The 27,021-nt window shown below is 47.1% G+C and overlaps 1 protein-coding gene across 1 annotated transcript in view; it reads left to right on the top strand.

The window, feature by feature from the left end:
* The window catches only part of PCSK2 (proprotein convertase subtilisin/kexin type 2), a 130,704-nt gene that overhangs the window by 80,990 nt on the left and 22,693 nt on the right, over positions 1 to 27,021 (top strand). The window contains exons 6-7 of the mRNA XM_083495597.1: positions 20,286 to 20,362; positions 25,433 to 25,521. Coding sequence (XP_083351723.1) covers positions 20,286 to 20,362; positions 25,433 to 25,521 — 166 coding nt within the window. The remainder of the gene's footprint in view (positions 1 to 20,285; positions 20,363 to 25,432; positions 25,522 to 27,021) is intronic.

The raw sequence follows: 27,021 nt of genomic DNA on the forward strand, positions 1-27,021 counted from the left end.
GCCGCTTTGAGACTCCTTAAAGGGAGTGAAAGGCGGGATATCAAATCCAAACTCTTCTTCTTCCAAACTCAGGAACTTCTCCCAAAATATCCTGATCTTGCCATTGACACTCTCAGTGCCTGATGACCCCAGGGTGAATATGTCATGACCATTCAAACTTCTGAAGTGCTCAAAGTTTCTTGCTTATCTCAGAGACAGGAACCTCTGAAACCTGAAGGTCTTTGATGCCACCTCCATATTCTATGGGAATCATTTCACAGTGCCTGAGAATCAACTAAGAGGCAATTCAGGACCAGAATAGCACCTGACTGAATTTAGGTTCGCCGGCTCCCTCGGCCAATAAAGCGAGATGAGCACCGGAACCCCAGAGTCAGCCACAACTGGACCTAATGGTCAGGGGTCCCTTTACCTTTAAGTAGCAAGTCTCCATGCCTCCTACCCAGTGCATAAGGACTCTTAGAGATAAATCTGCTGGTTCCCTGATGCTGAGGATACTCTGGCTATCACATAGGTTTCATTTCTGAAGCAGATATTGTACCCCCATTAGTGCAGTTATACCAAACCAACCATCTGTTCAGTTGTATCCAACTTACATATCCCCCCCCCAGTATGTATGGGTGGGGTGGAAATGTATAAAACCAGAATCCAAACCTGTATAATAACTTCATTGAAACCTCGTCATGACTTATAGAGTTGTAACCTGCTGCCTTAGACAGATGGCTTCTGTTCTGTCCTCTTACGTTTTTGAAGAACGTAACAAAATGACCAGCACAATGCCTCAGAGGTTGGTAAAGAAATTGGTCTTTTGCAGTGGCATCTGGATCATTAATATTTAAATCAAGCCATTAACTTGTCACTTGGCTGTTAGGTTTAAATGCCAGTGTCCATTTTCTGCTGGAAATGAATACTGCTGCCGGGGTATGGGTAGTTTTTAAGGTCCGGCGTTCTTACGTTGGCATCATCATAATAGTTACTCTCCTTGTAGTATTACATTTTTCATGATAATAAAGAAAACCTCATTGTTTTGAGTTATAACGCTTGTTTTCTAATAGGGATTCCCAGGACCATGGTTAGAGGGTAAGTCCCCAAGGGGTTTGTATTGGGTCCCAGAACTTCTGCCCCTTCTCCCCCTTCTCCCCCAGTGTGGTGTAGTGGTTAAGAGCGGTAGTCACGTAATCTGGGGAACTGGGTTCGTGTCTCCACTCATCCACATGCAGCTGCTGGGTGACCTTGGGCCAGTCACACTTCTCTGAAGTCTCTCAGCCCCATTCACCTCACAGAGTGTTTGTTGTGGGGGAGGAAGGGAAAGGAGATTGTTAGCCGCTTTGAGACTCCTGAAGGGGAGTGAAAGGCGGGATATCAAATCCAAACTCTTCTTCTTCTTCCCCCTTACTATGTTTTTTACAACTTCTCTTGCAAGGTTGCTGGGCATGCTGAAAAGTACGCACCACCTTACTTTGCTCAAAGATCTAAAGTTCTCCTTTCTACAAAGTAAGAATAGAGATCTATTGATTAATTGGATAGATTTATATCCTACGTTTCCTCCAAGATGGAGCAGAGGGATGGCTTTGTTTGACATAAGAAGTAATGTTCTTCTCCGAGCCCGAAACTCCACAGACCTTTGACTTTCAAGGAATTATTATTATTTTTCTCCATCAAGAGGATCTTTCATTCTGAGCTGATAATTAAAATACGAAGCATAATGTATTCCACAGTTTGCTACACAGCTCAGACTACACACACAAAGCCGGTAATTTTGCCAGGCAAAACTTCTCCAGGATAAAAGACCTTCTGGAAGGAATAATAAAGCTATACCACAATGTGAGAGAGATGTCTATTGAAAAGATGAATATGAGGAGAACAGCTGTGGATTTTGTGTTTACAAATTGTGGAAGGGGGAAAAACATGTAAGAGAGAGGGAGAAGTATTTGGGAGAGGACAATGAAAGGAATCATGCTGATTAGTCTTTATCCTCATAGTTCTACTTCACATAGTGACTGGACCATGAGCCTTCAACCAGTAAATTAAACTAGTAACTGAGTAACTAAGTCCAGAGTTTAGCCAGAGTATACTCTACTCTGAGTGGGGGTTTTGTTTTGTTTTGCATGTTTTAGCATATTCCAAGGAGATATTTCATAATCTGGTTGCCATTTTACTGTCATTGAAATTCTACTCAATATTGATCCAGAGCAGATTCCAACTTATAGTTAGCAGAGTAAAAACTTAACACATTGCGGGCTTCCCAAAAAATAGACCAGAGGCAATTAATATTTCATCCAGCAGAACTTTACTGCTACTGAAGGCAAATGAGCTTAATGGTGACAAATCCAATATGTTCAGGATTGGCACTGTCCATAAGAAATCTAGTTGTAGCAGACTTAACTTAAACTTACAATAACTTATAACACTACCTGTATAGCATACTATGTACAGAGCACCACACCAGAAGGAAAAGAGATAGAAAGTGGAAGTGGAACCCAGACTCCTTCTGGCCTATTTTTATAGTCAGCATGACCTTGACATGACCTTCTCTGAAGGAATAACCCAAATATCATGAACCTTCTGCTTGTTTCTTTCACACAGAGAAGCTTCCAGAACCCTCTTGAATTAAGTAGAATAGGAAAGATCTCTGCACATCAGATCAATACTTTCTGCACTAAGAAATGCAAACTGACATTTGCATGGCACACAATAAACTTTCTCATTTTATGTTCATGAGTACTTATACCAGTAGTGGAGAACCTATGATCCTCTAGATGTTGTAGGACTTCAGCTCTTGGCAGCCTGAACCAGCATGCCAAATAGTCAGGAATAATGGGAGTTTCAGTCCAGCAACTTCTGGAGGGTCACAGACACAGGTTCCCCATCCATGACACATACCATTAAACAGAGAGATTGGACTTCCCAGTGGATGGTGGGTTTTATCTTGGAAGAGCACAAGTAGGCTCTTATAATAGAATTTACCATGAACTGGCAGTTTGACTTGTACATTTGCAAGGGGGACATGGACAAGAACAAACTTCTAGCAATGCTTCATGTTTACAAAAAAAATAACAATATATTTTTAAAAACCAATAGACTGTAAAGTAGGCTATAGGCAATATTTTAGCCTCCCTGGAGAGGAATGCCTGACACTTACTCATGGTTGTTGTGGTGTTAACATATGAGAGTGCTGGAAGTGAAATAGTTACAAGTTACCCAATCAGAACCCAGGGGGGTGGAGTGAGAGGGACTATAAAACCAGCTCTGGGAGGGGCGAAGGAGGAGTTCGTTGGGTGGTTGGTTGGAGTGGGAGTGAATTGGGATAGAGTCTGTGGGTAGGTTGAGTTAGTGTAGCGAAATAAGCTGAGTCAGGCGCAGTTAGGAGCTAGGAAGAGAAGTAAATATCTGAGAGGTGGTTTAGTGAGTGAGAGCAGGTAGCGGAAGTTATAGGTCTGGATAGGCACCCCATGATTGTAATTGACTGATACAGTTTATGAAACCACATGCTTGTTGTTAAACTGCTATAAATAAACAGAAGTTTGTGTTCCAATTTAACCCTGACTGAACTCAGTATTAATAAAAAAAATTCCTTCCAGTAGCACCTTAAAGACCAACTAAGTTAGTTCTTGGTATGAGCTTTCGTGTGCATGCACACTTCTTCAGATAGTTGGTCTTTAAGGTGCTACTGGAAGGAATTTTTTTTATTTTGACTATGGCAGACCAACACGGCTACCTATCTGTAACTGAACTCAGTATTGTACCAGGTAGGTCCTGGGTGGTGGCAGCGAGAACTAAAGTGGTGGCACAGGGATCAATAGACGGTGAAACGTCCGGGGACCCTGTGTGATCGCCACAGTTGTGTACACCAGTGACGAGGAAACTCCCACAGCTTCATATGAAAAGCATCTGACACAAATGCAGGCAAAATAGCACATGCATTCAAGCACCAGGATTTAAAATCAGGGGAGGGGGGCACAGAAGGGGGCAGTGGTGGACTTACACTTTTGGGGGCCTGAAGCTTGAACTGTAATGGTAACCACTGTTATCTTTTTCAGTGGGGTTGTTCCATTACAGATCAACACTTTAAGACAAAACAACAACTACTGCACCTCAGATTTTGGTTAAAATTGCTGCACTGGATTATCTCACATGTCCAAGTGTGCATAAAAATCTCCTATGCTTTATAGTTTTTGAGTTGTGCAACTAAATTGAGTCTACTAGACCCATTTTTTACAATAGAAATGTGGATTATAGTCACTTCTGGGGCTCCTCTGGGATCAGGGCCCCTGAAACTTAAGCTTCATTAGTTTCTCAGTAGATCCTGGAAGGGGGAAGGCGAAAAGTATATTTCTAGGTGGGCATTCTGTGCCCTGCATGTTAAGATTTGTGAAAGAAAAATAATGGTATATTTTATGCTAAAACTGCCACCCTAAACATTTTTGTGTGTGAAATAAGTCATTTATTTATCAATTTAGGTGTGTGTGTGTGTGTGTGTATGTATGTGTACACTAACTAAATTCAAATGACAGTAAGGAAAAAGGCTTTCAAACTAGGTACAGTGGTACCTTGATTTTCAAACTTAATCCTTTCCGGAAGACCATTCCAAAACCAAGGGATTCCAAAACCAAGGCACACTTTCCCATAGAAAGTAATGCAAAATGGATTAATCCGTTCCAGACTTTTAAACACAACCCCTAAAAAAGCAATTTAACATGAATTTTACTATCTAACAAGACCAGTGATCCATAAAATGAAAGCAATAAACAATTTACTATACTATACTATAAAATAAATAAGACAATATTGTAGATGATAAAAATAAAATTAAAAAAATTTATTACCTGCACTGATGATAGTCACTGTTTGGATGGGGGGCTTTTATCCATTTCTACAGTCACACGATCAATCAGTAGCTGAACTGGGTTCCACACAGTCACAAAAACAAATTAACCGAAAAAGCCTCAAAAACAAAAATGCAAAATAAATAGCAAAAACAAAAGCGCCAAACTTAATCCATTCCGGAAGTCTGTTTGACTTCCGAAATGTTCAAAAACCAAGGTGCAGCTTCTGATTGCTGCAGGCACCACAGAAATAATAGCCAACAACCACATCAGACATTTGGCTTCCGAAAAACATAAGAAAACACTTACTTATGAGTTTTCGGTGTTTGGGAACCAAGGCGTTTGAGAACCAAGGTAACACTGTAGAGTTACAAACATTTCTTTGACATACAAATCAGACAATCAAAACAAGTGATTCAGGAAGCATCACAGGCAGGACCAGGAATGTAGACTCTCAGCACAAGGAAAGTACCGTATTTTTCCATGTATAAGACTAGGGGGTTTTTTTTACCAAAAAAAATGGTTTAGAATCGGGGCACATCTTATACATGGGTAGTCCTAAGGGGTGTTTTCTTAATTTGGAGTCCCCCAAAATAGGAGGCGTCTTATACATGGGGGTGTCTTATACACGGAAAAATACGGTAAGAGCAACCTGAGATACCTGGGACCTGTGCATGTTTTGTATCTGAATAGCCATCTCTGGCAGAACAGATTGTCACTTGCTGAGAGGGAATGGAGAAATTTGTAGATCTAAAGAAGCTGAATGCACCACTCTTTACGCACTTTTGCAAAATGATTGACAAAGGTCTCAAGGTCGAGGGCTTTTAATAGTTCCTTTTCAATTACCAGTACTGTATAGAAATGTTACTTAGGGCTTCATCACTCCTCCTCAAGCAGGTCTTAATTTGCCAGCTGAAGACATGAAAATGCTCATTCCTTTCCAGCATTTGACTGACGGAAGCCAGCCGTCACAAATGGCACAGTTTAGCATAAAATAAAGACACAGAGAGCCAGCAATATTTTCAGGATGGTATGAGCAGCTCCTTTCAAACTTCTCTCCTCTCCGGTCTCTTTTATTATCCTTTGTTCTCTCCTGTTGCATGGCCGTTTGCCAATGTCTCACGTTGCCTACATCCGGTCATGGCTTTAACCCACCCATTCCCATATAAGGTTATTACTGCCCAGAGGGGGGACATAACTCCATATAAGGTTATGCACTTAATACACTGCAAGGCACGGACATGCAGGTCAGCGAGGTCAGCGAGGCACCAGGTGGCGCTACAAGCCTTTGCCATGACTTCATGGCTCCCACATTTGACGGAGGTGTTGTGATAGCCAAATTTATATTTGAGGAAATCTAAATACACCGCAGCATATAGGTGTGAAGCAAATAACCAGCCTTTGGCAATCTTTATAAAACAACAACAACAACAACAACAACAACAACAACAACAACAATTTATTAATACCCCGCCCATCTGGCTGGGTTTCCCCAGCCACTCTGGGTGGCTCCAAACAGAATATTAAAAACATGATAAAACATCAAACATTAAAAACTTCCCTAAACAGGGTTGCCTTCAAATGTCTTCAAAAAGTCAGATAGTTGCTTATTTCCTTGACATCTGATGGGAGAAGGCCCTCTGCCTGGTTCCTTGTAACTTCACTTCTTGCAGTGAGGGAACCGCCAGAAGGCCCTCGGAGCTGGACCTCAGTGTCTGGGCTGAATGATGGGGGTTTTCTGTTGGCAGGCAGAAAAACACACACATCTGTGCACATTATGAAAACCAATTAAAACATCAATACAAAATAGACGCAGCATATGCTAAAATAAAAGGGCCAGTCATCAGTGGGTACCATACAGTCTGGCCTCAGTCTACATGTGTCACTTTGATAGGGTTTTTGTTGCTGCTGCAGTATCTGCACATTTCTTATCCATATGATGGATGAGTTTTCTTCACGTTTCCCCAGAAGAGGAGCTGAATGATGCTCAAATCAGTTGCAGAAACCACTGTATCTGATTAACGTAATTCTGGAGCTCTTATTGAGTCAGCTAATGATAGCAGGGATTCCGTCAATTTACACATTCAGTAAATTGCTGGTAAAATGTTGGCCACAGTCTTGCCGACAGCATCTTGTCGAAGAAATAGAAATGATAATGTGCTCTCGGTAGCAAGGAAACAATGCTAAATGAATGTCTGTTCTGGACCATGCTGCTGCTCTCCTTTGAATTTCTTACTTTGTTCTCACGTCTGTATCAGATGTGGGGAACATTTGGTCTGGATGTTGCTGAAATACAAGTCCCATTTGCCCTACCAAGGATGGCCAGTGGCCAGGAATGATGGGAGTCAGAGTTCACCAACCTCTGTAGGGCCCAATGTTTCCCATGCCTGATTTATATCCTGCCTTTCTTCCATCACTGAATCTATCTTAAGCAGTGAGCATATGATTTTCAGGCAGTCACTCATCCAAGGAACTGACCAGACCTACAGCTACCAACAAAGGTCCGTATAGTTAAAGCTATGGTTTTCCCAGTAGTGATGTATGGAAGTGAGAGCTGGACCATAAAGAAGGCTGATCGTCGAAAAATTGATGCTTTTGAATTACGGTGCTGGAGGAGACTCTTGAGAGTCCCATGGACTGCAAGAAGATAAAACCTCTTCATTCTTAAGGAAATCAGCCCTGAGTGCTCACTGGAAGGGCATATCCTGAAGCCGAGGCTCCAATGCTTTGGCCACCTCATGAGAAGAGAAGACTCCCTGGAAAAGACCCTGATGTTGGGAAAGATGGAGGGCACAAGGAGAAGGGGACGAAAGAGGATGAGATGGTGGGACAGTGTTCTCGAAGCTACCAGCATGAGTTTGACCAAACTGCGGGAGGCAGTGGAAGACAGGAGTGTCTGGCGTGCTCTGGTCCATGGGGTCACAAAGAGTCGGACACGACTAAACGACTAAACAAAAACACAACAACAGCTAGCAAAGCAGTGGCCTCATGTACCTTCAGGTCATAACTTTTGTGGGGAGGTGACTTTGGCAGGGTGGTGGTGGTGGTGGTTTCAGGGACGGATAAGGGCACATGGTTTTGTTTTTTTGTAAGGGCAGTTGAAACACTGGAGTGATCTGCTCTGAGCTTTCAGGAAACAGCATGTATGCACTTTAACAGCCTAAGTAAATGCATAGAGTATTGGCAGCCCTGTGCTTGGACAACCCAAGGGTGATTAGAGGGGCATGAAAGGAACCTGCACAACTGAACCAGCTTGCAAAGAAATTGGCATGGAGAACATTCTGCAATTAGAATGAATAAGTGCAGATCTCACAGCGAGTACTTAACAATAAATCCCTTCATTTTAACCCTCCGTCCTCCTTTCTATTCTGAAAAGTCATGTTTCCAGATTAGTCAGGGTCACATTAAAAATCAGAGCTTAGCAGTCGGCTTTTGTCTTTTAGTTTATTTTGAGTTTTGTGAAAAACAAGCCACGAGGGTTGCAAATCTTGTTAACTTCAGGAAGATTCTGAAAATATTGGGGATGAATGAGTATGCCATTAAGCAGTTGTTGTTGATGATGCCTTTCCAACTCCAGAATTTCCCCCTCACCTCCCACAGCTGCTGCTCCAATATTATTATACCATTGGTGTTTAACGCAAAATGCCAATTGGAATCAATTAACTTTTGAGGCTGGTGGGCACATGTGGAATTCTAAAAAAGTGGTGTGGGAGCCAGTCACAAAGTGGCTGCCACAGGGCATGGAAAAGGAAGAATGCAGAAATCAGAGGAGAAGTCACTATGATGCCACACAGTGGTACTTCATATCATATACATGGAAACAAGACTATTTGAACCACAAAAGGAAATTTCAAGATCATGATTTGTAACCATACTTGTATTTACATCCCCTAAAATAATCCATGCAACCCACTCAGCACTTCAGTTGTTTTGGAATTGTTATTGTTAACTGTTTTGTTTGAAGTATGCAATGTAAACTAAGTACAGTGGTACCTTGGTTCTCAAACTTAATCCATTCAGGAAGTCCTTCCCAAAACCAAAGCGTTCAAAACCATGGCACACTTTCCCATAGAAAGTAATGCAAAATGGATTAATCCATTCCAGACTTTTACAAACAACCCCTAAAACAGCAATTTAACATAATTTTTACTATCTAACGAGACAATTGATCCATAAAATGAAAGCAATCAACAATGTACTACAGTCACTCACGCACTTACTCAATCAATCAATCAATCAATCAATCAGTAGCTGAACTGGGTTCCACACATTCACACACAAAAAAGAGCAGCAGAAACAAAAATGCAAAATAAATAGCAAAAACTGATAGACCTCAGTGAAGCACTCAAAACGGAAGTGTAACACTCAAAATGGAACACATTCAACTTCTGAAAAATGTTCACAGACTGGAACGCTTACTTCTGGGTTTGCAGTGTTTGGGTTCCAAGTTGTTTGAGTACCAAGGCATTTGAGAACCAAGGTAACACTGTAAATATGGTAAAACTAAAACTAAAATAGAATATGTATCTTCTTGTACCATTTGCATGATTTTTACATGACATTCTCCCAAGCCGCCATCAAATTGCAGATCACATCTGTCTCCGTGGAGTGGCCTGTAAAAATTACAGATCCATTATTGCCAGTGACAGAAAATATGAACTCTTTGGAATAAATCCAAGTGCTATGGTGACCATGGCAAGCGAGGAATAGGCAGTCTCTACTTTGCAATCCATGGAAGCTAATCTCAGCTTTAATATAATGGTGGCTTGGGAGTCATGCCTTGTCAAACATGATGAGGATCCAAGCCTTGGACCCATGTTTTTGTGTTATGGTGGCACTGCCCTCCCTTGTGCCCCCAAAAGGCCTCCTCTGTCTCCACTGCCACTTTCACACATCTCCTTTCCCCACATTTCTATTCCTCATAAGCACATCCATTCCAGCTCATTGTCTCTTTTTCTCCACCTAGAATTAAGCAGAGAAGGTAGAGCATCTCATCAGAGGTGTAGGGGTTATGTCTAAATTTTCTGAAGAGGTCAGAGAGTGAGGAGAAACTGCTCTGGGAATGGAGAATGTGTTTGTTTGTTTGTTTGTTTGTTTGTGTGGCCTGCATATATCCATTTGTTGTTGTTGTTGTTTCATTGGGTTCACAATCTCTTGTGGGGCCCATGGAAGCCCTTGGTGGACTGTCGGTACCATGTTGCAGTATCCCAGAAATCTTATTCTTTGGCGATCACTAGTAGCCATGAACATGGTTTTAACAGTGAGTCCATAAGTGACTGTGGAGGCCATTTTTCCACGGTGGGGACATAGGTTTCCTGGCAGGAGTTGATCACAATGAGTGTTTGCCAAGTATGTCTTCCTCTTAGGACGTTTCTCCCTTTCGTCCTGAGTTCGAGCGTCTTCAAAGTCCATGACACCTTTGGTAAAGACTGTTCTCCAAATTGTGCGCTTGCAGGCCAGTGTTTCCCAATTCTCGGTGTTTATACTACATTTTTTTAGATTTGCCTTGAGAGAGCCTTTAAACCTCTTTTGTTGACCAGCAGCATTATGCTTTCCATTTTTTAACTTTGGAATAGTGTACAGTCGTACCTTGGTTTTTGAACAGCTTAGTTCTCGAACGTTTTGGCTTCCGAATGTTGCAAACCCGGAAGAGACTGTTCCGGTTTGTGAACTAATTTTTGAAGCCGAACGTCCAACAGCGCTTCTGTGGCTTCTGATTGGCTGCTGGAGCTTCCTGCAGCCAATCAGAAGCTGTGCTTTGGTTTTCAAATGTTTTGGAAGTCGAACGGACTTCTGGAATGGATTCTATTCAATTTCCAAGGTAGGACTGTAGTTGCTTTGGAAGATGATAATCAGGCATCCGAACAATATGACCAGTCCAACAAAGTTGATGTTGAAAAATCATTCCTTTGACACTGGTGATCTTTGCTTCTTCCAGTACACTGGCATTCATTCGCCTGTCTTCCCAAGTGATGTTTCTCCCTTTCGTCCTGAGTTTGAGCATCTTCAAAGTCCAGGAATAGGCGTTTGGGGGCTATATAGTCCAGTGGTTTGATATTTTAGGACATACATCCAGATCAAGCAGAAGACATTTATGCAATAATGCATCAAATGCAGGGAAATCCTTGGAAGGTTTATTTACACTCAGAAGTCCCAAGTTGAGCGTGCAGTTTTAAGCAAATCTCAAAGGTTTAACATACAGTATGGGTAGGGAACCTGTGGCCCTCCATAGCAGTGACTGATGTGGTGGGAAATGCCAAAACATTGTTGTCAGGGGTTCAGGAGCAGAGACGCAGAGAAGGGAGGAGACAGAGAGCGAGGGGGAGGAATACGAAGGAAGGATGAGTGGGGATGACAACCCGAGATCACCGAGCCTGTCTAGCGAGTCCGAGGATTCCCAGAAGGGAGCGCCAGCAGCCAGAGCAAGGGGGGAGAGCAGGGGGACACCCCAGGAAGAAGGGTCCAGAGAGGGATCAGAAAGCAGCAGTTGGAGATCGGGACCCACGTTCCCAGCCGGGAGCAGCGGGGAGAAAGGGGACCAGATATCGGGCTCCGGAGACTTTCAGAAGGAGGGAGGGCATGAGTCAGGAGTAGTCATGCCCACCTCGGGGAGCGAGGAAACGATCAAGAGGAAAGTGGAGAGTTGGGCGCGCGCGCCAAGTTCAAATGTAACGGAAGCTGGCGCAGTCAGCAGCCCAGAGAGTGAACCGGGTCCCAAAGCCCGCCGCAAGGAGGCGGAAGGGTCAGGGGGGTCCGCGTCAGAAGAGAGTAGGAAGGGAGAGACCCAGGGGGGCAGGAGGACCCAGAGACGGAAGGAAAGGCGCAGGAGGTGGAGCAAGGCTAGGGTATTAAGCTGGTGCGCTAGAGGCGGAGACTCAGACAGGTCTTCGTCGTTCTGACCTAGAAGAAGTAGGGCTGCACGTTGCAGTTTGGAAATGGAACCTGTAATCCAATAAAGACTCTTTGAAACTGAACGCTGGCTGACTTGGTCCTATGTGAGCTGGGACTGGGCGGCAGCCCTGACAGTAAGACCCGTCTCTCAAGCTTCTGACACCTGATACCTCGCAGCGGAGACAGAAGCAGCTGGAGGAGGGGATCGGTGTGTGGGAGCAAGCTCACGACGGTTGGCAAAGATGACGGAAGCAGAGAAAGTTTCAGCGCTGCAACAGGCAGTTACCCAATTGAATGCGGAGGTACTGGCATCCAAGAAAAGGGAGGAGGATGCGGCAGCTGCCTACCGAGATCTCCACGCCAGGTTTGAAGCATGGGTTAAGCATGGGCAGCCAGGACCCAGACCGGAGGGGGTTGGGTTGGCACGGAGAGCAGGAGGGCTGGTGGCTCACTTCGATGGGAATTTACAACAGTACCCCAACTTTCGAGCAGATGTGATGTGCGCACTGCAACTGCTGGCAAAAGACTTTAGAGATGAGGAAGAGAAAGTGGGGTTTATACTGTCCCATTTGCATGGGGATGCGAAAGCGTGGCTGCGCAATTTGTGGAGGGATAAAGATCCGGCGCTTCAGAGTGCAGATGCCTTTATCAAAGCGATGGATGCATGTTTTTTGTCTACCATTGATGTGGATCTTGCCCGACGGGAGATTCATGGACTGAAACAAGGGAGGGCGAGCGTCCGGCAGTACCACGCCCGCTTTTTTGCGCTGGTCAGTGCATTGGAATGGGACTCGCCCCCAGTCAGGGACTCGCCCCCAGTCAGGGACCTGTTCTGGGAGGGTCTCAGCTCTGCTGTGAAGGATGAAATTGCGAGGGGGGAGAGGCCCCGAAGCACGCAGGAGGTGGTCCAAAGGGCGCTGACTGTGGGGGTGAGGCTGGAAGAACGTCCATGGTGCAGAGATGAAGGACGTGGAGGGCGCGAAGCAGCGAGAAGTTTCTCTTTCGTTCCAAGGGAAGCAGCGCGTGCGCAATCCACACCTCCGCCAGGAGGGGGAGTGGAACCTATGGAAGTGGGAGGCGCCAGGGCTCAGTCAGCTAGCAGAGCCTCTGCACCGACAGCAGTCAAGACTAAACCTCCTAGAGGGACCAGGAAGTGTTACATATGCGAGAGCCCTCAACACTTGGCGAAAGAGTGTCCCCAGAGGAGCTCCAAGCACACTGCAGCCTCCGCAACGGTGAAAGTGGCCACGCAATGCAGCGAAGCCCAGCAGGGAAACGACGATGTCTGGCTGGAGACAGAGGCACTGGGGCCCAGCCAGACGCATCAGTGAAGCAGTCCCCAGCGATATTGCAACCCACGGACCCCCTCCCACCCAAACCAGTAGTGCAACTCACAGCGTCTCTCCAGCTACCCAATGGAGTCACCATCGAAGTGCCGCTTTCTGTGGATTCTGGAAGCAACGCAGACTTTATAGCACAGGATTTTGTGGAGCAGCACGCTATAAAGCTGCTGCCTGCCACTCTGCCCCTGCAAGTCGTCACAGTGGATGGCAGAGAGTTGCTAGGGGGGCAGGTGGTGAAGCAGACGCCACCAATGGTGATGCAACTTGGTAACCACAGGGAAGTCATCAGTTTTAATGTCACCCGACTGTCGGACACGCCCATTGTGTTGGGCATGAGTTGGCTGGACAGGCACAGTCCAACGCTGGCTTGGTACCAGAGACAGCTGATCTTCGGCTCCTCTTACTGCGCAGAACACTGCATCCTGCCCAGGCAGGAGGGGGAGGAGGAGGACTCACACCTGCAGTTGGGAACGTTGCAAGCAGTTCCCCACAAATACGCGGACTTTCTGGAGGTCTTCTGCGAGAAAGAGGCAGACAAGCTACCACCGCACAGGCAATATGACTGCAAGATTGACCTCCTGCCAGGGGCGACACTGCCGAAGGGGAAGCTATATTCCATGTCTGAGGACGAACTACAGGAACTCAAACAGTTCATCGATCACAATTTGCAGCGCGGTTTCATCCGGGAGTCCAGCGCAGTAGGGGGCAGTCCTGTTTTCTTCGTGAAGAAAAAGGACACGCCCCAAAAAAGATTGGTCGTGGATTACCGCCTCTTAAACAGAATGACCAAGCCCTCCGATTTCCCTATGCCCAGGATTGACGACCTGCTGGCGACGGTGCGCAAGGGACGCGTGTTCACCAAGTTGGACCTGCGAGGAGCGTACAATCTCATCCGCATGAGGGAGGGCGATGAGTGGAAGACAGCCATGTTCACGCCTCTGGGCACCTACGAATACAGAGTGATGCCGTTTGGTTTGCAAAACGGTTCTCACTGTTTTCAAGCTTTTATGCATCACGTGTTGGCGGGACTCCTCTACAAGAAGTGCGTCTGCTTTCTGGATGACATCCTGATATTCTCTAACTCGCAGCAAGCACACGACCAGGACGTTCGGGAGGTGCTGAAGAGGCTGCAGCAGCATAGACTGTACGCCAAACTGGAGAAGTGCCAGTTCGACACGACGGAGGTGGATTTCTTGGGTTACAAGCTGTCGGACAAGGGGCTAGCCATGGACAGCGCCAAGGTTCGTGCGGTGTTGGATTGGAAGAGCCCGCGCAACCGGAAAGAGGTCCAGAGGTTTGTCGGATTCGCCAATTTCTATCGCAAGTTTATCAAGGGGTTCGCGATGCAGACGGCAGCTATTACGGACACGCTAAGCTCCAAGAAAAAGAAATTCATCTGGACGGAGCAGGCGGAGCGGTCCTTTCAGACACTCAAGCGTCTCTTCGCGTCGGAAGAGCAACTGCTGCATATCGACCCCAGCAGACCGCTGAGGGTGGAGACAGACGCGTCCGATAGAGCAGTGGGAGCGGTACTGCTGCAGGAGGACCCGCAGGGGGTCTGGAGGCCGGGGGCATTCTACTCCAGAAAGCTCAGCAAGTCGGAGCAGAACTACACCATCTGGGATAGGGAGCTGCTTGCCATTCATGCAGCTTTCAAGGCGTGGAGGCACTTCCTGATCGGCGCCAAGCACACGGTGCAGGTCTGCACGGACCACAAGAATCTGGAGCACTGGCGCACGGCTCGGTTCCTGAACCAGAGGCAAATCCGTTGGGCGGAGTTCTTTGCTGACTTCAATTTCCGAATTGAGTACGTCCCGGGCGACACCAACATCATGGCGGATGCCCTGTCCCGAAAACCGCAGTACCTCGAAGAGGCGACGCCAGCGGCGACCATGCACATCTTCGCGCCAACAGCGTGGGCGTGCGCTTCAGCCACAGTAGACCTGGACGCGGTGCGACGGGCGTTGACGGACGACTCATTCGCGCAGGCGAAGATGGCAGAGGTGCACAAGGGCACGGCGAAGGGCGACGAGTTCCAGATACGAGACGGCTTGCTCTTACGTAAAGGAGCCGTCTACGTGCCGGGAGACGAACTTCGCGCCCGGGTACTGCAGCAGCTGCACGACGCACCCACGGCCGGGCACTTTGGCACAGAAAAAACGGTGGAATTGGTCGCAAGAGACTTTTGGTGGCCCAGACTGAGGGGGGAAGTCGCGGACTACGTCGCGAGGTGCGACACCTGCCAGAGGGCCAAGCCGGTGCACAAACCACCGGCGGGACTGCTGGAACCGCTGCAAACGCCGTTTGAACCATGGGAGAGAGTGGCCCTGGACTTTGTCACGGATCTACCCAGCTCGAGAGGCAAGACAGCTGTACTAGTGGTGGTGGACTTGTTCACCAAGATGGCACATTTCATACCGTGTGCGAAGGTGGCCACGGCAGAACAAACAGCCAAATTGTTCATAGATCACGTGTTCAAAGTGCACGGGCTGCCGCGGTCTATACTGTCCGACCGCGGACGCCAGTTCATCTCGAATTTCTGGCAAAAGCTGATGGGCTTCCTGAACGTCAAGATCAACCTGACATCGGCAAGGCACCCGCAGACCAACGGGCAAGCGGAGAGGGTCAATGCCATCATGCAGCAGTACCTGAGATGCTATGCCAATCAACAGCCTGCGACGTGGGTGGATTACCTGCCGCTCGCCGAATTCGCCTACAACAACACGAAACACGTATCCACAGGGGTGACGCCGTTCTTCGCCAACAATGGGAGGAATCCCAGAACCTTCCCGGGACTGGACTGAGTGGGGGAAGGGGAACCACAGACGGCGGACGCTTTCGCATCTGAGTTGCAAGAGGTCCACGATCAACTCAGACGGCAGTTGGAGCTGGCGAAGCACGCATACAAGGTCCAGGCTGACAAGCACAGGCGAGTTGGTGAGGAGATCCGAGTGGGAGACTGGGTCTGGTTGGCAGCCCACGCGGTGCCGACCCGATCGTTAGCCAAGAGGAAGCTAGGGCACAAGCAACTTGGTCCATACCGAGTCGAAGCGCAGATCAACCCGGTGGCTTTCCGGCTGGTGCTACCAGAGGGTTCCAGGATGCATCCGGTGTTCCACAGGTCGGTGCTCACTCCCTACAGGGCACCGCACAGGTTCCAGGAACCAGGAACGGCACCGAGTCAGTCTCCGGAGCGGACGGAGGTGGGAAGATTGCCACAGCAGGACCCCATCAACGAAGTCACGGAGATTTTGGACTCCAGATGGGGGGAAGACGGAGTAGAATATCTACTAGCAAGGGAGGGCACCCGGGCCAGTACTAATAGCTGGGTGCCGGACTACGCCTTGGAGGAACCCCTGCTCAAGGATGAGTTTCATGCCCTTTTCCCACACAGACCTATGCCAGCGGGCTTCTTCGACGACTGGTTGTTCACGCCCACGCTTTCCTCCAGCACGTTCCATGGCTTCGACTCGGAAGGGGAACCCGCACCGCGCACACGTTCCCCAGAGGGGTCACCGGAGGGTTCGGCGTCCGACAACTCGTATTGGTGGGACGATCGGCCAGAGGAGCAGTGGCGCCGGAAGTGGCAGGAGACACCAGGTCCAGCGACAGATGCAGAGACGGACATGGACGTTTGCGGGGAGGACCTTGGTTTCGAGCACGGCGGCACCGAAATGGAGGCGGAGGAGACCACCGTTGACGAACGCGGGGAGGAAGACTCGGAGGTCTTCAGTTGGCGGCCAGCAACGGGGAGCGAACTGTATCCGACATTCACTCCCGTGATGACGGAGCACCCACCAACCACCCTTGAAAGCGGGGAGGGGGGAAGGGGGGGCTTCGAGGGGGGGATGGATGTCAGGGGTTCAGGAGCAGAGACGCAGAGAAGGGAGGAGACAGAGAGCGAGGGGGAGGAATACGAAGGAAGGATGAGTGGGGATGACAACCCGAGATCACCGAGCCTGTCTAGCGAGTCCGAGGATTCCCAGAAGGGAGCGCCAGCAGCCAGAGCAAGGGGGGAGAGCAGGGGGACACCCCAGGAAGAAGGGTCCAGAGAGGGATCAGAAAGCAGCAGTTGGAGATCGGGACCCACGTTCCCAGCCGGGAGCAGCGGGGAGAAAGGGGACCAGATATCGGGCTCCGGAGACTTTCAGAAGGAGGGAGGGCATGAGTCAGGAGTAGTCACGCCCACCTCGGGGAGCGAGGAAACGATCAAGAGGAAAGTGGAGAGTTGGGCGCGCGCGCCAAGTTCAAATGTAACGGAAGCTGGCGCAGTCAGCAGCCCAGAGAGTGAACCGGGTCCCAAAGCCCGCCGCAAGGAGGCGGAAGGGTCAGGGGGGTCCGCGTCAGAAGAGAGTAGGAAGGGAGAGACCCAGGGGGGCAGGAGGACCCAGAGACGGAAGGAAAGGCGCAGGAGGTGGAGCAAGGCTAGGGTATTAAGCTGGTGCGCTAGAGGCGGAGACTCAGACGGGTCTTCGTCGTTCTGACCTAGAAGAAGTAGGGCTGCACGTTGCAGTTTGGAAATGGAACCTGTAATCCAATAAAGACTCTTTGAAACTGAACGCTGGCTGACTTGGTCCTATGTGAGCTGGGACTGGGCGGCAGCCCTGACAATTGTCCTTTTGACATTGGGGTCACTGGGCTTTACCTATATGGTGGAAGGGGGCGGTCACTTGTGAAGGCACACTCGTGAAGCCAGTCTGATATTCCTGCCAGTGTAATCACATAACCCTCCCCTTGCTGCTGTTCCACCCTACCCTTGCCCCATTCCAGATCCTCCAGATGTTGCCCCATCATCTCAGACCATTGGACATGCTGGCTGGGAGTGATGGGAGTTGAGGTCCAGCAACATCTGGGGTAGCCACAGTTTTCCCACCACTTGCATCAAATGTGGAGGGTGATGCAAAGGGAGCTCTTATAATTGACAGAAATAATGGTACATCTTGGAAGAGGTACAGCTGAAGGTGATGTGTTAGGCAAGGAGTCTGGCATTTGGTGAAAATCTGTTATTTGTTAAGAGAAAGATATTTCGGTGAATTAGAGGCTGGATTTAATTTCCTCTCAAATCTGCTCAAATCCTTCCTATGAATAATACATGGGTTTCTTTTAATTCTTTATTCAGAAACACTTCTCCCGCTGGAGAAAGCAGATGTATAAATTTAATTATCCACATTTGGTCATTTGTTTTGTCTGTGTCATTACTGCCACAGTGGAGAAGCAGCTGGGCTTACTGGTCACACCATGGCACAATATTTTCATAAAAGGGTAGGAGAAGCTCTGATCTTCTTTTGGCAAGGTTGCTTGTGTGTCGAGGTCCCCAAGCCACCCCCCCCCCAAATAACTCACAACGCACACTTAACTTTTGTTTAAGGTTTTTGGCATAATTTTGGCCACAACTTTATTTAAATACAAAACCGTGAGTGGTTGTTTAGGCATTGGTTAAGACTATCTGTCCCCCCTCCTGGGGACAGAACTGACTTCTGGGCACCACCGAAAGCCAGTGTGGGAAAACAAGTCGGGAAGAAATGGAGCTGAGTCACAGACCCTCAATTCTCATCCGCATGCTCCCCGAAGGCTTGCCGGCCCTAGTCCCATTCCAGGGATTGGACGAAAAGATGGCAACCCCCAGGATTCCTTTAACGGAATTCCCTTTCCGCCGCAACCATGGAGGGGCAGGCCCAGCCTATCCTAACCCCTCCTCCACCAATTTATAACCAATGCCTAACCACAACCTTACAAGTTGTGACGATTTGCTACGCAGTAGGCAAAAACCAAATGGCCCAGCCAATCAAATTGCAACATAACTTTTACCCCAGCAACCCAGTGAACCAATCGCTGCCCCAGGCCATCTTTAGAGACCCTGCCTGGTAACAGAGGGGTGGCTCAGCAGACCCCACCACAACACGTGCTCTCCATGAAGGAGAACACGCTTTCTCAAGAACAGTGCAAAAGGAGGAGGCAAAGATTGGCATCCTTCCCTGCCCCAGGCAAAAGAAGGCAGCAGGTCTGAAAGACAGCTACTCTGGTCTGCACTTCAGACATATTTAAACAGCAGAAGGATATTGTTTCTATCTAATCTTTTCTGTCTAATTGGAAGCTGCCTTAAAGCAGATCAGACTGCTTGTACGTTGAGATTAGTATTGTCTGCTCAGACTAGCAGCAACTGTCCAGGATCTCAGACAGAGATGGCGGAGATTGATCCCTGGACCTACTACTACTACTACTACTACTACTACTACTACTACTACTAATTTATTTATACCCTGCCCATCTGGCTAGGTTTCCCCAGCCACTCTGGGCGGCTCCCAACAGAACACGATAAAACATCAAACATTAAAAACTTCCCTAAACAGGGCTGCCTACAGATGTCTTCTAAAAGTCAGATAGTTGTTTATTTCCTTGACATCCGATGGGAGGGGGTTCCACAGAGTGGGCGCTACCACTGAGAAGGCCCTCTGCTTGGTTCCCTGTAACTTCGCTTCTCACAGGAAGGGAACTGCCAGAAGGCCCTCGGAGCTGGACCTCAGTGTCTGGGCTGAACGATGGGGGTAGAAACGCTCCTTCAGGGCTGAGGCTGTTTAGTGCTTTAAAGGTCAGCACCAGCACTTGAAATTGTGCTCGGAAACGTACTGGGAGCCAATGTAGGTCTTTCAGGACTGGTGTTATATGGTCTTGGTGGCCACTCCCTGTCACCAGTCTAGCTGCCGCAGTCTGGATTAGTTGTAGTTTTCGGGTCACCTTCAAGGGTACATCCAGTCATAATAATAATCCTTTATACAACACATGCAATATTAATAACTTCTATTCATGTTGACACATTAAAGCTACAAGTGAGGAACTCAAACTATATCTTTGTTCTTCCTGTGTGTGGCAATTGTTCTGTCTGTAGTGTTTCTTCCTGTACTTGTAAGATAATATGTCTTTCTTTCCCCCAGTTGTTGCTGTTATCCATCATGGCTTGCACAGAGCTGATATCCCATTGTTGTTCCAGAAATTTCTGTTTCAAATATGTTTATTTATTTATTTATTTATTATTATTATTTTTTAAAAAACACATTAATTGTATTTTTCCCTGACAGATGTGTTTGGCACTCTGGCCTTTTTTGTCCGAAGGAAGTGTGGGATATAAATTTAAAGGAATAGATAATAAATGAATAAAAAATGGCTGATGCGCATTAATTTCTCTATATATCTATTAATGCTTATTTGTCCTACTTTTTGTGTTTTCCAGAATGCTCAAGCCAGCTATGATTTCAGCAGCAATGACCCCTATCCGTACCCTCGCTATACAGATGATTGGTTTAACAGGTACGAAGCACATCTAATCCTTTTCCTTGTTGGGAATTTACAAACTTTCCTCGTAGCATCTCTGATCCAATTCAATCTTTTGCCAGTTTGCTTGGTCCACATCTTCAAATGAAACAACCTGATTTTCACTCCCTGTTCTAATAAGCTGATCAGAATGTAATTATTCTTTGGTTTGTGCAAGTCACCAAATTTTGCCGTATCGTTCTTGGTTTTTTAATTTTTTAAAAAAATGTATCTGAAAGTATGTATTTTGGATGGCGTGCGTATTTTATGGAAAACACATTTTAAAATAATGCACTTTTGGAGCATTTTCTTTCTTTCAAGATTGCAGTTGCTGTGGCAACTGGACTTAAATGAGTGCAGTTTCAAAATGGTGATGAAGGTGCTCCAAGCAAACTCCCAGTTCTCACGATTCTTCCTTTCTAAAAAGAAAAAGGAGGAGGCGGAAGATCAAGTGCATGAAATGGTTGCACAATTGGGCACCCATGTGGAGAGCGCATGTCTAATGTGACATTATTGGCATGATGAAAGTTCTTCTGCACAATGACCTTTGCTGTCTTAGAGAACGAGTGAAGAACCAGGCTTCTCTCAGCCAAAGTTAAGCGCTGTTCAGGCACATGGGCACATTAATTTCTGGCCAAAAGGTTTGTGCAAATGCTCAACTCTCTCAGTGGAATTATTTTTGATGCTTCACTTTGGCTGGATTGTGTCCAAAGTAAGGAAAGGGAAATTGTGGTTCTGCTCACATTTTGATGCAAACGGACCTCGTTCATAAACTGAAATGCAACTATAATAATAATAATTTATTATTTATACCCCGCCCATCTGGCTGGGCTTCCCCAGCCACTCTGTGCGGCTTCCAAAAAAAATATTAAAATACTGTAATACATCAAACATTAAAAGCTTCCCTAAACAGGGCTGCCTTCAGATGTCTTCTACAAGTCTGGTAGTTGTTGTTCTCTTTGACATCTGGTGGTATGGCGTTCCACAGGGAGGGCGCCACTACCGAGAAGGCCCTCTGCCTGGTTCCCTGTAACTTGGCTTCTCACAGTGAGGGAACCGCCAGAAGGCCATCGGTGGTGGACCTCAGTGTCCGGGTAGAACGATGGGGGTGGAGACGCTCCTTCAGATATACTGGACCGAGGCCGTTTAGGGCTTTAAAGGTCAGCACCAACACTTTGAATTGTGCTCAGAAACATACCAGGAGCCAATGTAGGTCTTTCAAGATCGGTGTTACATGGTCTCGCCAGCCGCTCCCAGTCACCAGTCTAGCTGCTGCATTCTGGATTAGTTGTAGTTTCTGGGTCACCTTCAAAGGTAGCCCCACGTAGAGCGCATTGCAGTAGTCCAAGCGGGAGATAACCAGATCATGCACCACTCTGGTGAGGCAGTCCGCAGGCTGATAGGGTCTCAGCCTACGTACCAGATGGAGCTGGTAAACAGCTGCCCTGGACACAGATTTGACCTGTGCCTCCATGGACAGCTGTGAGTCCAAAATGACTCCCAGGCTGCGCACCTGGTCCTTCAGGGGCCCAGTTACCCCATTCAGGACCAGGGAAACCTCCACACCTGCCCGCCTCCTGTTCCCCAAAAAGAGTACTTCTGACTTGTCAGGATTCAACCTCAATCTGTTAGCCGCCATCCATCCTCCAACTCTATCCTTCAGAATCGCCACTTCTCCGAATTTTGTGATCTTCGGGAGATGTTTGTGACAGATTTCCCAACACAGTTCATTCCCAGGGTGACATGTTGCATTTCCATGTACATATGTACATTCACAGCTCCCTGCAGTTGCTCTTGAGAATGACTGATGTGTCGGCACATTCTCGTTAGTACTTGTGCCTTTTCTTCCAGAAGCATAGGATAACATGGAAGTTTTCATATATTTGCAGATGAGATGACACCTGACATTTAGCTAATGTGCTGTAATTAATTAGTGAAGAGTTGCACAACTCTGGGACTTCAAAGATCATTGGGCTTCTGCATTTCTATTATATGCCCTAATTCAGCAAATTAGATGTCTAGGAGAGAAGTCTGGAACAGCACAGCACTTACGCTTAGTTACTGATTACCATTTTAGTTCAGAAGCTCATATTCATCTAGCAATGAGACAGATTTAGGCTTAGACTAGATTTCTGCATGCCATTACTGAGTAGGGGGTCATCAAGACTTGCACTTGTCCCGTGCATAAAAAGCATGGGTCCAAGTAGTTTTTTTTTCCTTGTTCCACACTTTCTAGGCATGGGTGTGAGTGGTTTTCCCCAGGAAAACCTGCTCTTTAGTGATAAATCAGAGCAAACGTCAATCTGCTAAAAACCCTGATTGTCATTTGCTCCAATTCAGCAGTAAAAATTAGGTTTCCCCAAGGAAAACAGTGGGCAAGGACAAATCTGGATGAGCCCTGGATTGATGCAGCACATGATTCAATATTTTTTTAAATTTTTTTATCAATGTTTTGTTTAAACAAAACAAGAAATAAAAGCATACAGAAGAATTATCCATAAAGACAAAAAAAGTGAAAAAATAAATAGGTAAGACTTATTACATTACAATACATTCTTCTTGGATTTCTATCGACTTCCCGTCACCCCACCATGTGTCCAGCACAGGATTATTACAGCAGATTCCTCACGTCACATGGCAATCTGTTTCGATCATTTCAAAATGCAGCGGACATGTGGCATGTTTGCAGGAGCAGCTCGCCTGCTGGGACATCACTGCCACTTACAGGGGGATGGCAAGGTGGCAGCGAGGCTGGGCACTGTGCAGGTGCGCCAGTGGGAGATTGGCTCTGCTGGTGTGCTGGCACAGTCCCAAATTTGCCACCATCTCGCTCCTCCTGTTAAAGGCAGCGATGCCACTGCTGGCTGGCTGTTGTTGTGGTTCCACTCCGCCAGGCAAGCTACCTCAGGCTGTTTGAGAAACACGGGTTAAAAGGCCCTTTGGGCATACAGAACGATCTGCATGGTCCTTTAGATCCTAGCCTTTGTTTACAGCCTGTCTTTTCTGTACAAAGCACAGAATTGCTCATATGGAGCTTCTAACAAATTTCTGTTCAGGTGCTGAGCCAGCCCTTGCCCAATTGAGTAGGTGGAATCAGAAAGGTGTAGGGAAAGGATGGGCAAGCATCTCAGCAATCTAACTTGTTGTGCACCTGACCCCCTTGTGGGATGCAGGTGGCGCTGTGGTCTAAACCACTGAGCCTCTTGGGCTTGCTGATCGGAAGGTCAGTGGTTTGAATCTGTATGACAGGGTGAGATCCCATTGCTCTGTCCCAGTTCCTGCCAACCTAGCAGTTCGAAAGCACATCAGTGCAAGTAGATAAATAGGTACAGCTTCGGCGGGAAGGAAAAAAGTGTTTCCGTGCACTCTGGCGCTCGTTGCGCCAGAAGTGCCAGAAGCAGTTTAGTAATGCTGGCCACATTATTATTATTATTATTATTATTATTATTATTATTATTATTTCAACTTCTACACAGCCCTTTACCCAGAGGTCTCAGGGGGGTTCACAACAAGACCACAACATATAAAATCAAACCAAAAGCAGTAACCCAATAACCCCCTCCCCAAACCCCCCCCCCCACATTCTAAAAGGGTGTTGGATGTCAATAAGATCTGCCAAAGGCCTGGTTAAAAATGAACGTTTTTGCCTGGAGCCTAAGGGTGTATATTGAAGGCACCAGGCAAACTTCCCTGGGGAGATCATTCCACAGATGGGGAGCCGCTGCAGGGAAGGCCTGTTCTCATGTTGCCAACTTCTGGATCTCTCAAGGAGGAGGCACACAAGGAGGGCCTCAGAAGATGATCTCAGGGTCCAGGGAGGTTCATATGGAAAGAGGTGGTCCTTGAGGTCCTTGACCCGGAAAGCTGTCTGTGGACAAACGCCGGCTCCCTCGGTCTGAAAGCGAGATGAGCGCCACAACCCCAGAGTCGCCTTTGACTAGACTTAACTGCCCAGTGGTCCTTTACCTTTTTACCTATCCCATTTACCCTTGGCTTACATTTAACTTCTTCAGATAAAGTTAGACACAACCTCCAGTCTCCTCAAGCCCAGCCCATGTCAAGGAAATAAACAACTATCTGACTTTTAGAAGACATCTGAAGGCAACCCTGTATCGGGAAATTTTTTATGTCCATCGTTTTACCATTTTTATGTGCTGTAAGCCACCCAGAGTGGCTGGGGAAACACAGCCAGATGGGTGGGATTTACATAAAAATATTATTATTATTAATTATTATTATTATTATTATTATTATCATCATCATCATCATCATCTTAGGAAAGTAATGGGGAAATATACTGAAAAATGTGGGACGAAGGAATAATTAACAAGAAGACATGCAAACACCCCACAAGAAAATCAACATGAACTCTCATTGTCATACAACTGCCCTGTAAACCTATCAGAATTAATGTTTGATCAAGACTGGACGTAGCCTAACCTTGCCGTAAATTTTGTGCATACTGAATAGATGGCTGATCTGGGGGAGACGAAGATCATCTGAGATGTCAGCAGCCTTCCTGCCCTAGGATGTATAGAAGATGATAGGCAATAGTATAACCTGTGTTATGCATAACAGGCAGTCCACAGATGCTAGACCGCAGATGCCTAGCAACATAGAAGCCTCTCCAACAGTTCTTTAATAGAGTTACCATAAAGCCCGGAGCTGTCAGGGGAAATTTCTCCTGCAAAACAAAATAGGAAAAAGCTGGTTTGGCCCTTACCCTGTTGCTTCATTGGAAGGTGAAAAAAGCACATACATTTTCTAGAAACCAAAGCAGAGTAAAACAAAGCAAGCAGCCAGAATCAGACAAGTGTACTTCTTTCATTACCATAGCAAAGTTTTCATTATATAACGGGTGAAATGCAGTGGGGTCATTTTGCAAGTGCCCTCACTGTGCTCAGTCCAAATGTGCATCATGATCTCTGGGCTCCAGGAAACACAACAAAAAAGTCATTTTCTTGATTGTTGTTTGATTTAAAAATCTTTACCCAGTGCCTTTGCAAGCTTTTGTGGATTCTGATGCTAATATGAAGCCTTGACTGGAATCTCTGTCTTTCTCCGCAGTCATGGAACCAGATGTGCTGGGGAAGTATCTGCTGCAGCAAACAACAATATCTGTGGTGTTGGAGTGGCATATAATTCAAAGGTGGCAGGTATGGGATAAATCAGGGAACACACAATTGAGGTTTCTCTCAGAGGCAAAACTACAATTTTATCTAAAAACGGGGCAAGGAGCAGATACGTGACTCTTCTGAGGTGTGGAGATCAAACCAAGGGCATGAAAGGAACTATGGGATGGGAGGTGATGGTGTCCTCAGAATTGGGTGGAAAGTGAGAAAAGTGCTTAGCACTCACAATATGTGAGAGGAGGAAGGTGCGAGAGGGTACTATGGGGGCGGCTTGTGTGTACAAAAAGGAGCGGGAGGGGGGCATGGATGTGAAAGTGAAAACAGGGCTGCAAAGCACAACTAAACAATAGAAAAGAGAACTGTTTTCAGAAATGTGGTTGGGAAGGTGAAAAACGAGCTTCGTAATTGTGTGGTTTGGGAAGGGGAAACAAGGGTGGTCATGCCAGGGGGAGTGGTGGAGGGTTGGTGAATGGAGCAGGGGTGTGTGTGTGTGTGTACACAACAAAACTAGTTGTTTCAGTCTTCATGCCAGTTTTTCCATCCTGCACTTCCTTCTTCCCAAGATACATGCACGGCCATCTTACCCATAGGTGATAGGGGTGCAAGGCATCCAGGCGCCGGGCTCTCAGGGGCGCCAGGCTGATAGTTCAGGGCCTGAGAGTTGAGTCCGGGGAAGAGCCTGCCTGTCAGTCGGAGTGCCTTGACAGGCTGTTCTGCTGCAGGTGACTCTGCGCCGCGAGTTCGGGGACGACAGAGCCAGCAAGATACTGAGCCGACTAGCTGGGCCTGCCCTCCTGCGCGCCTGGGACTGGGCAACCTGGGGGGGGGGGGGACACATGCCAGGTGGATCTTTGCATCCAAGCGCCACATATGCTTAAGACAGGCCTGGATACATGAAAACCATATGTCTTGCTCTCTTATTGCAAAAAATTGCTCAAATTGACCGACGTCTCTCATTGTTACTTGAAAGATGCAGCCTGATTAATACCTTGCAAAGTTTCTCTAGAAGCCTCGCCTTGCCTGCCCCAGCCAGCTAGGACCATAGTAAGGGATGATGGGAGTTGTAGTCCAACAATTTCTGGAAGGTTGCAAGTTTCTCTTCTGTAAACCAGCTTTCTCCATCTCTCCAGTAGCAGTGTGTGGAACCGAGTGGTGGCATTGCCTCTCACTGTGAAGTCGAGTTGTGTGGCACACCTACCTCAAACATAGGCCCCCACTGCTTTAAAATGTATCCAAAACAAATAGCTTTGGGATTCAATTATTGGCAGGCATCTTTCAGCAAGAATGGAAATAGTAGCTCAGTGGTAGAGAATTTGCTTTGAACCCTGGCATCTCCAGGTAGGGCCCTTGGCTGTAACCCTGGAAAACTGCTGCCAGTAAATGCAGGCAGCTGCTTCCTATTTTATTTATAAAGTACAGCTCCATTTGCCCCTTTGATGGAGCGATAATGTGTCAGACGGAAATGACTGCAGCCACATACAAGCTCACCATTTAGCAAACCAGGTTATTGTTGAGGACTACAGC

This window comes from Podarcis liolepis, assembly GCF_965112155.1.
Source record: "Podarcis liolepis genome assembly, chromosome: 3".
NCBI lineage: Eukaryota > Metazoa > Chordata > Lepidosauria > Squamata > Lacertidae > Podarcis > Podarcis liolepis.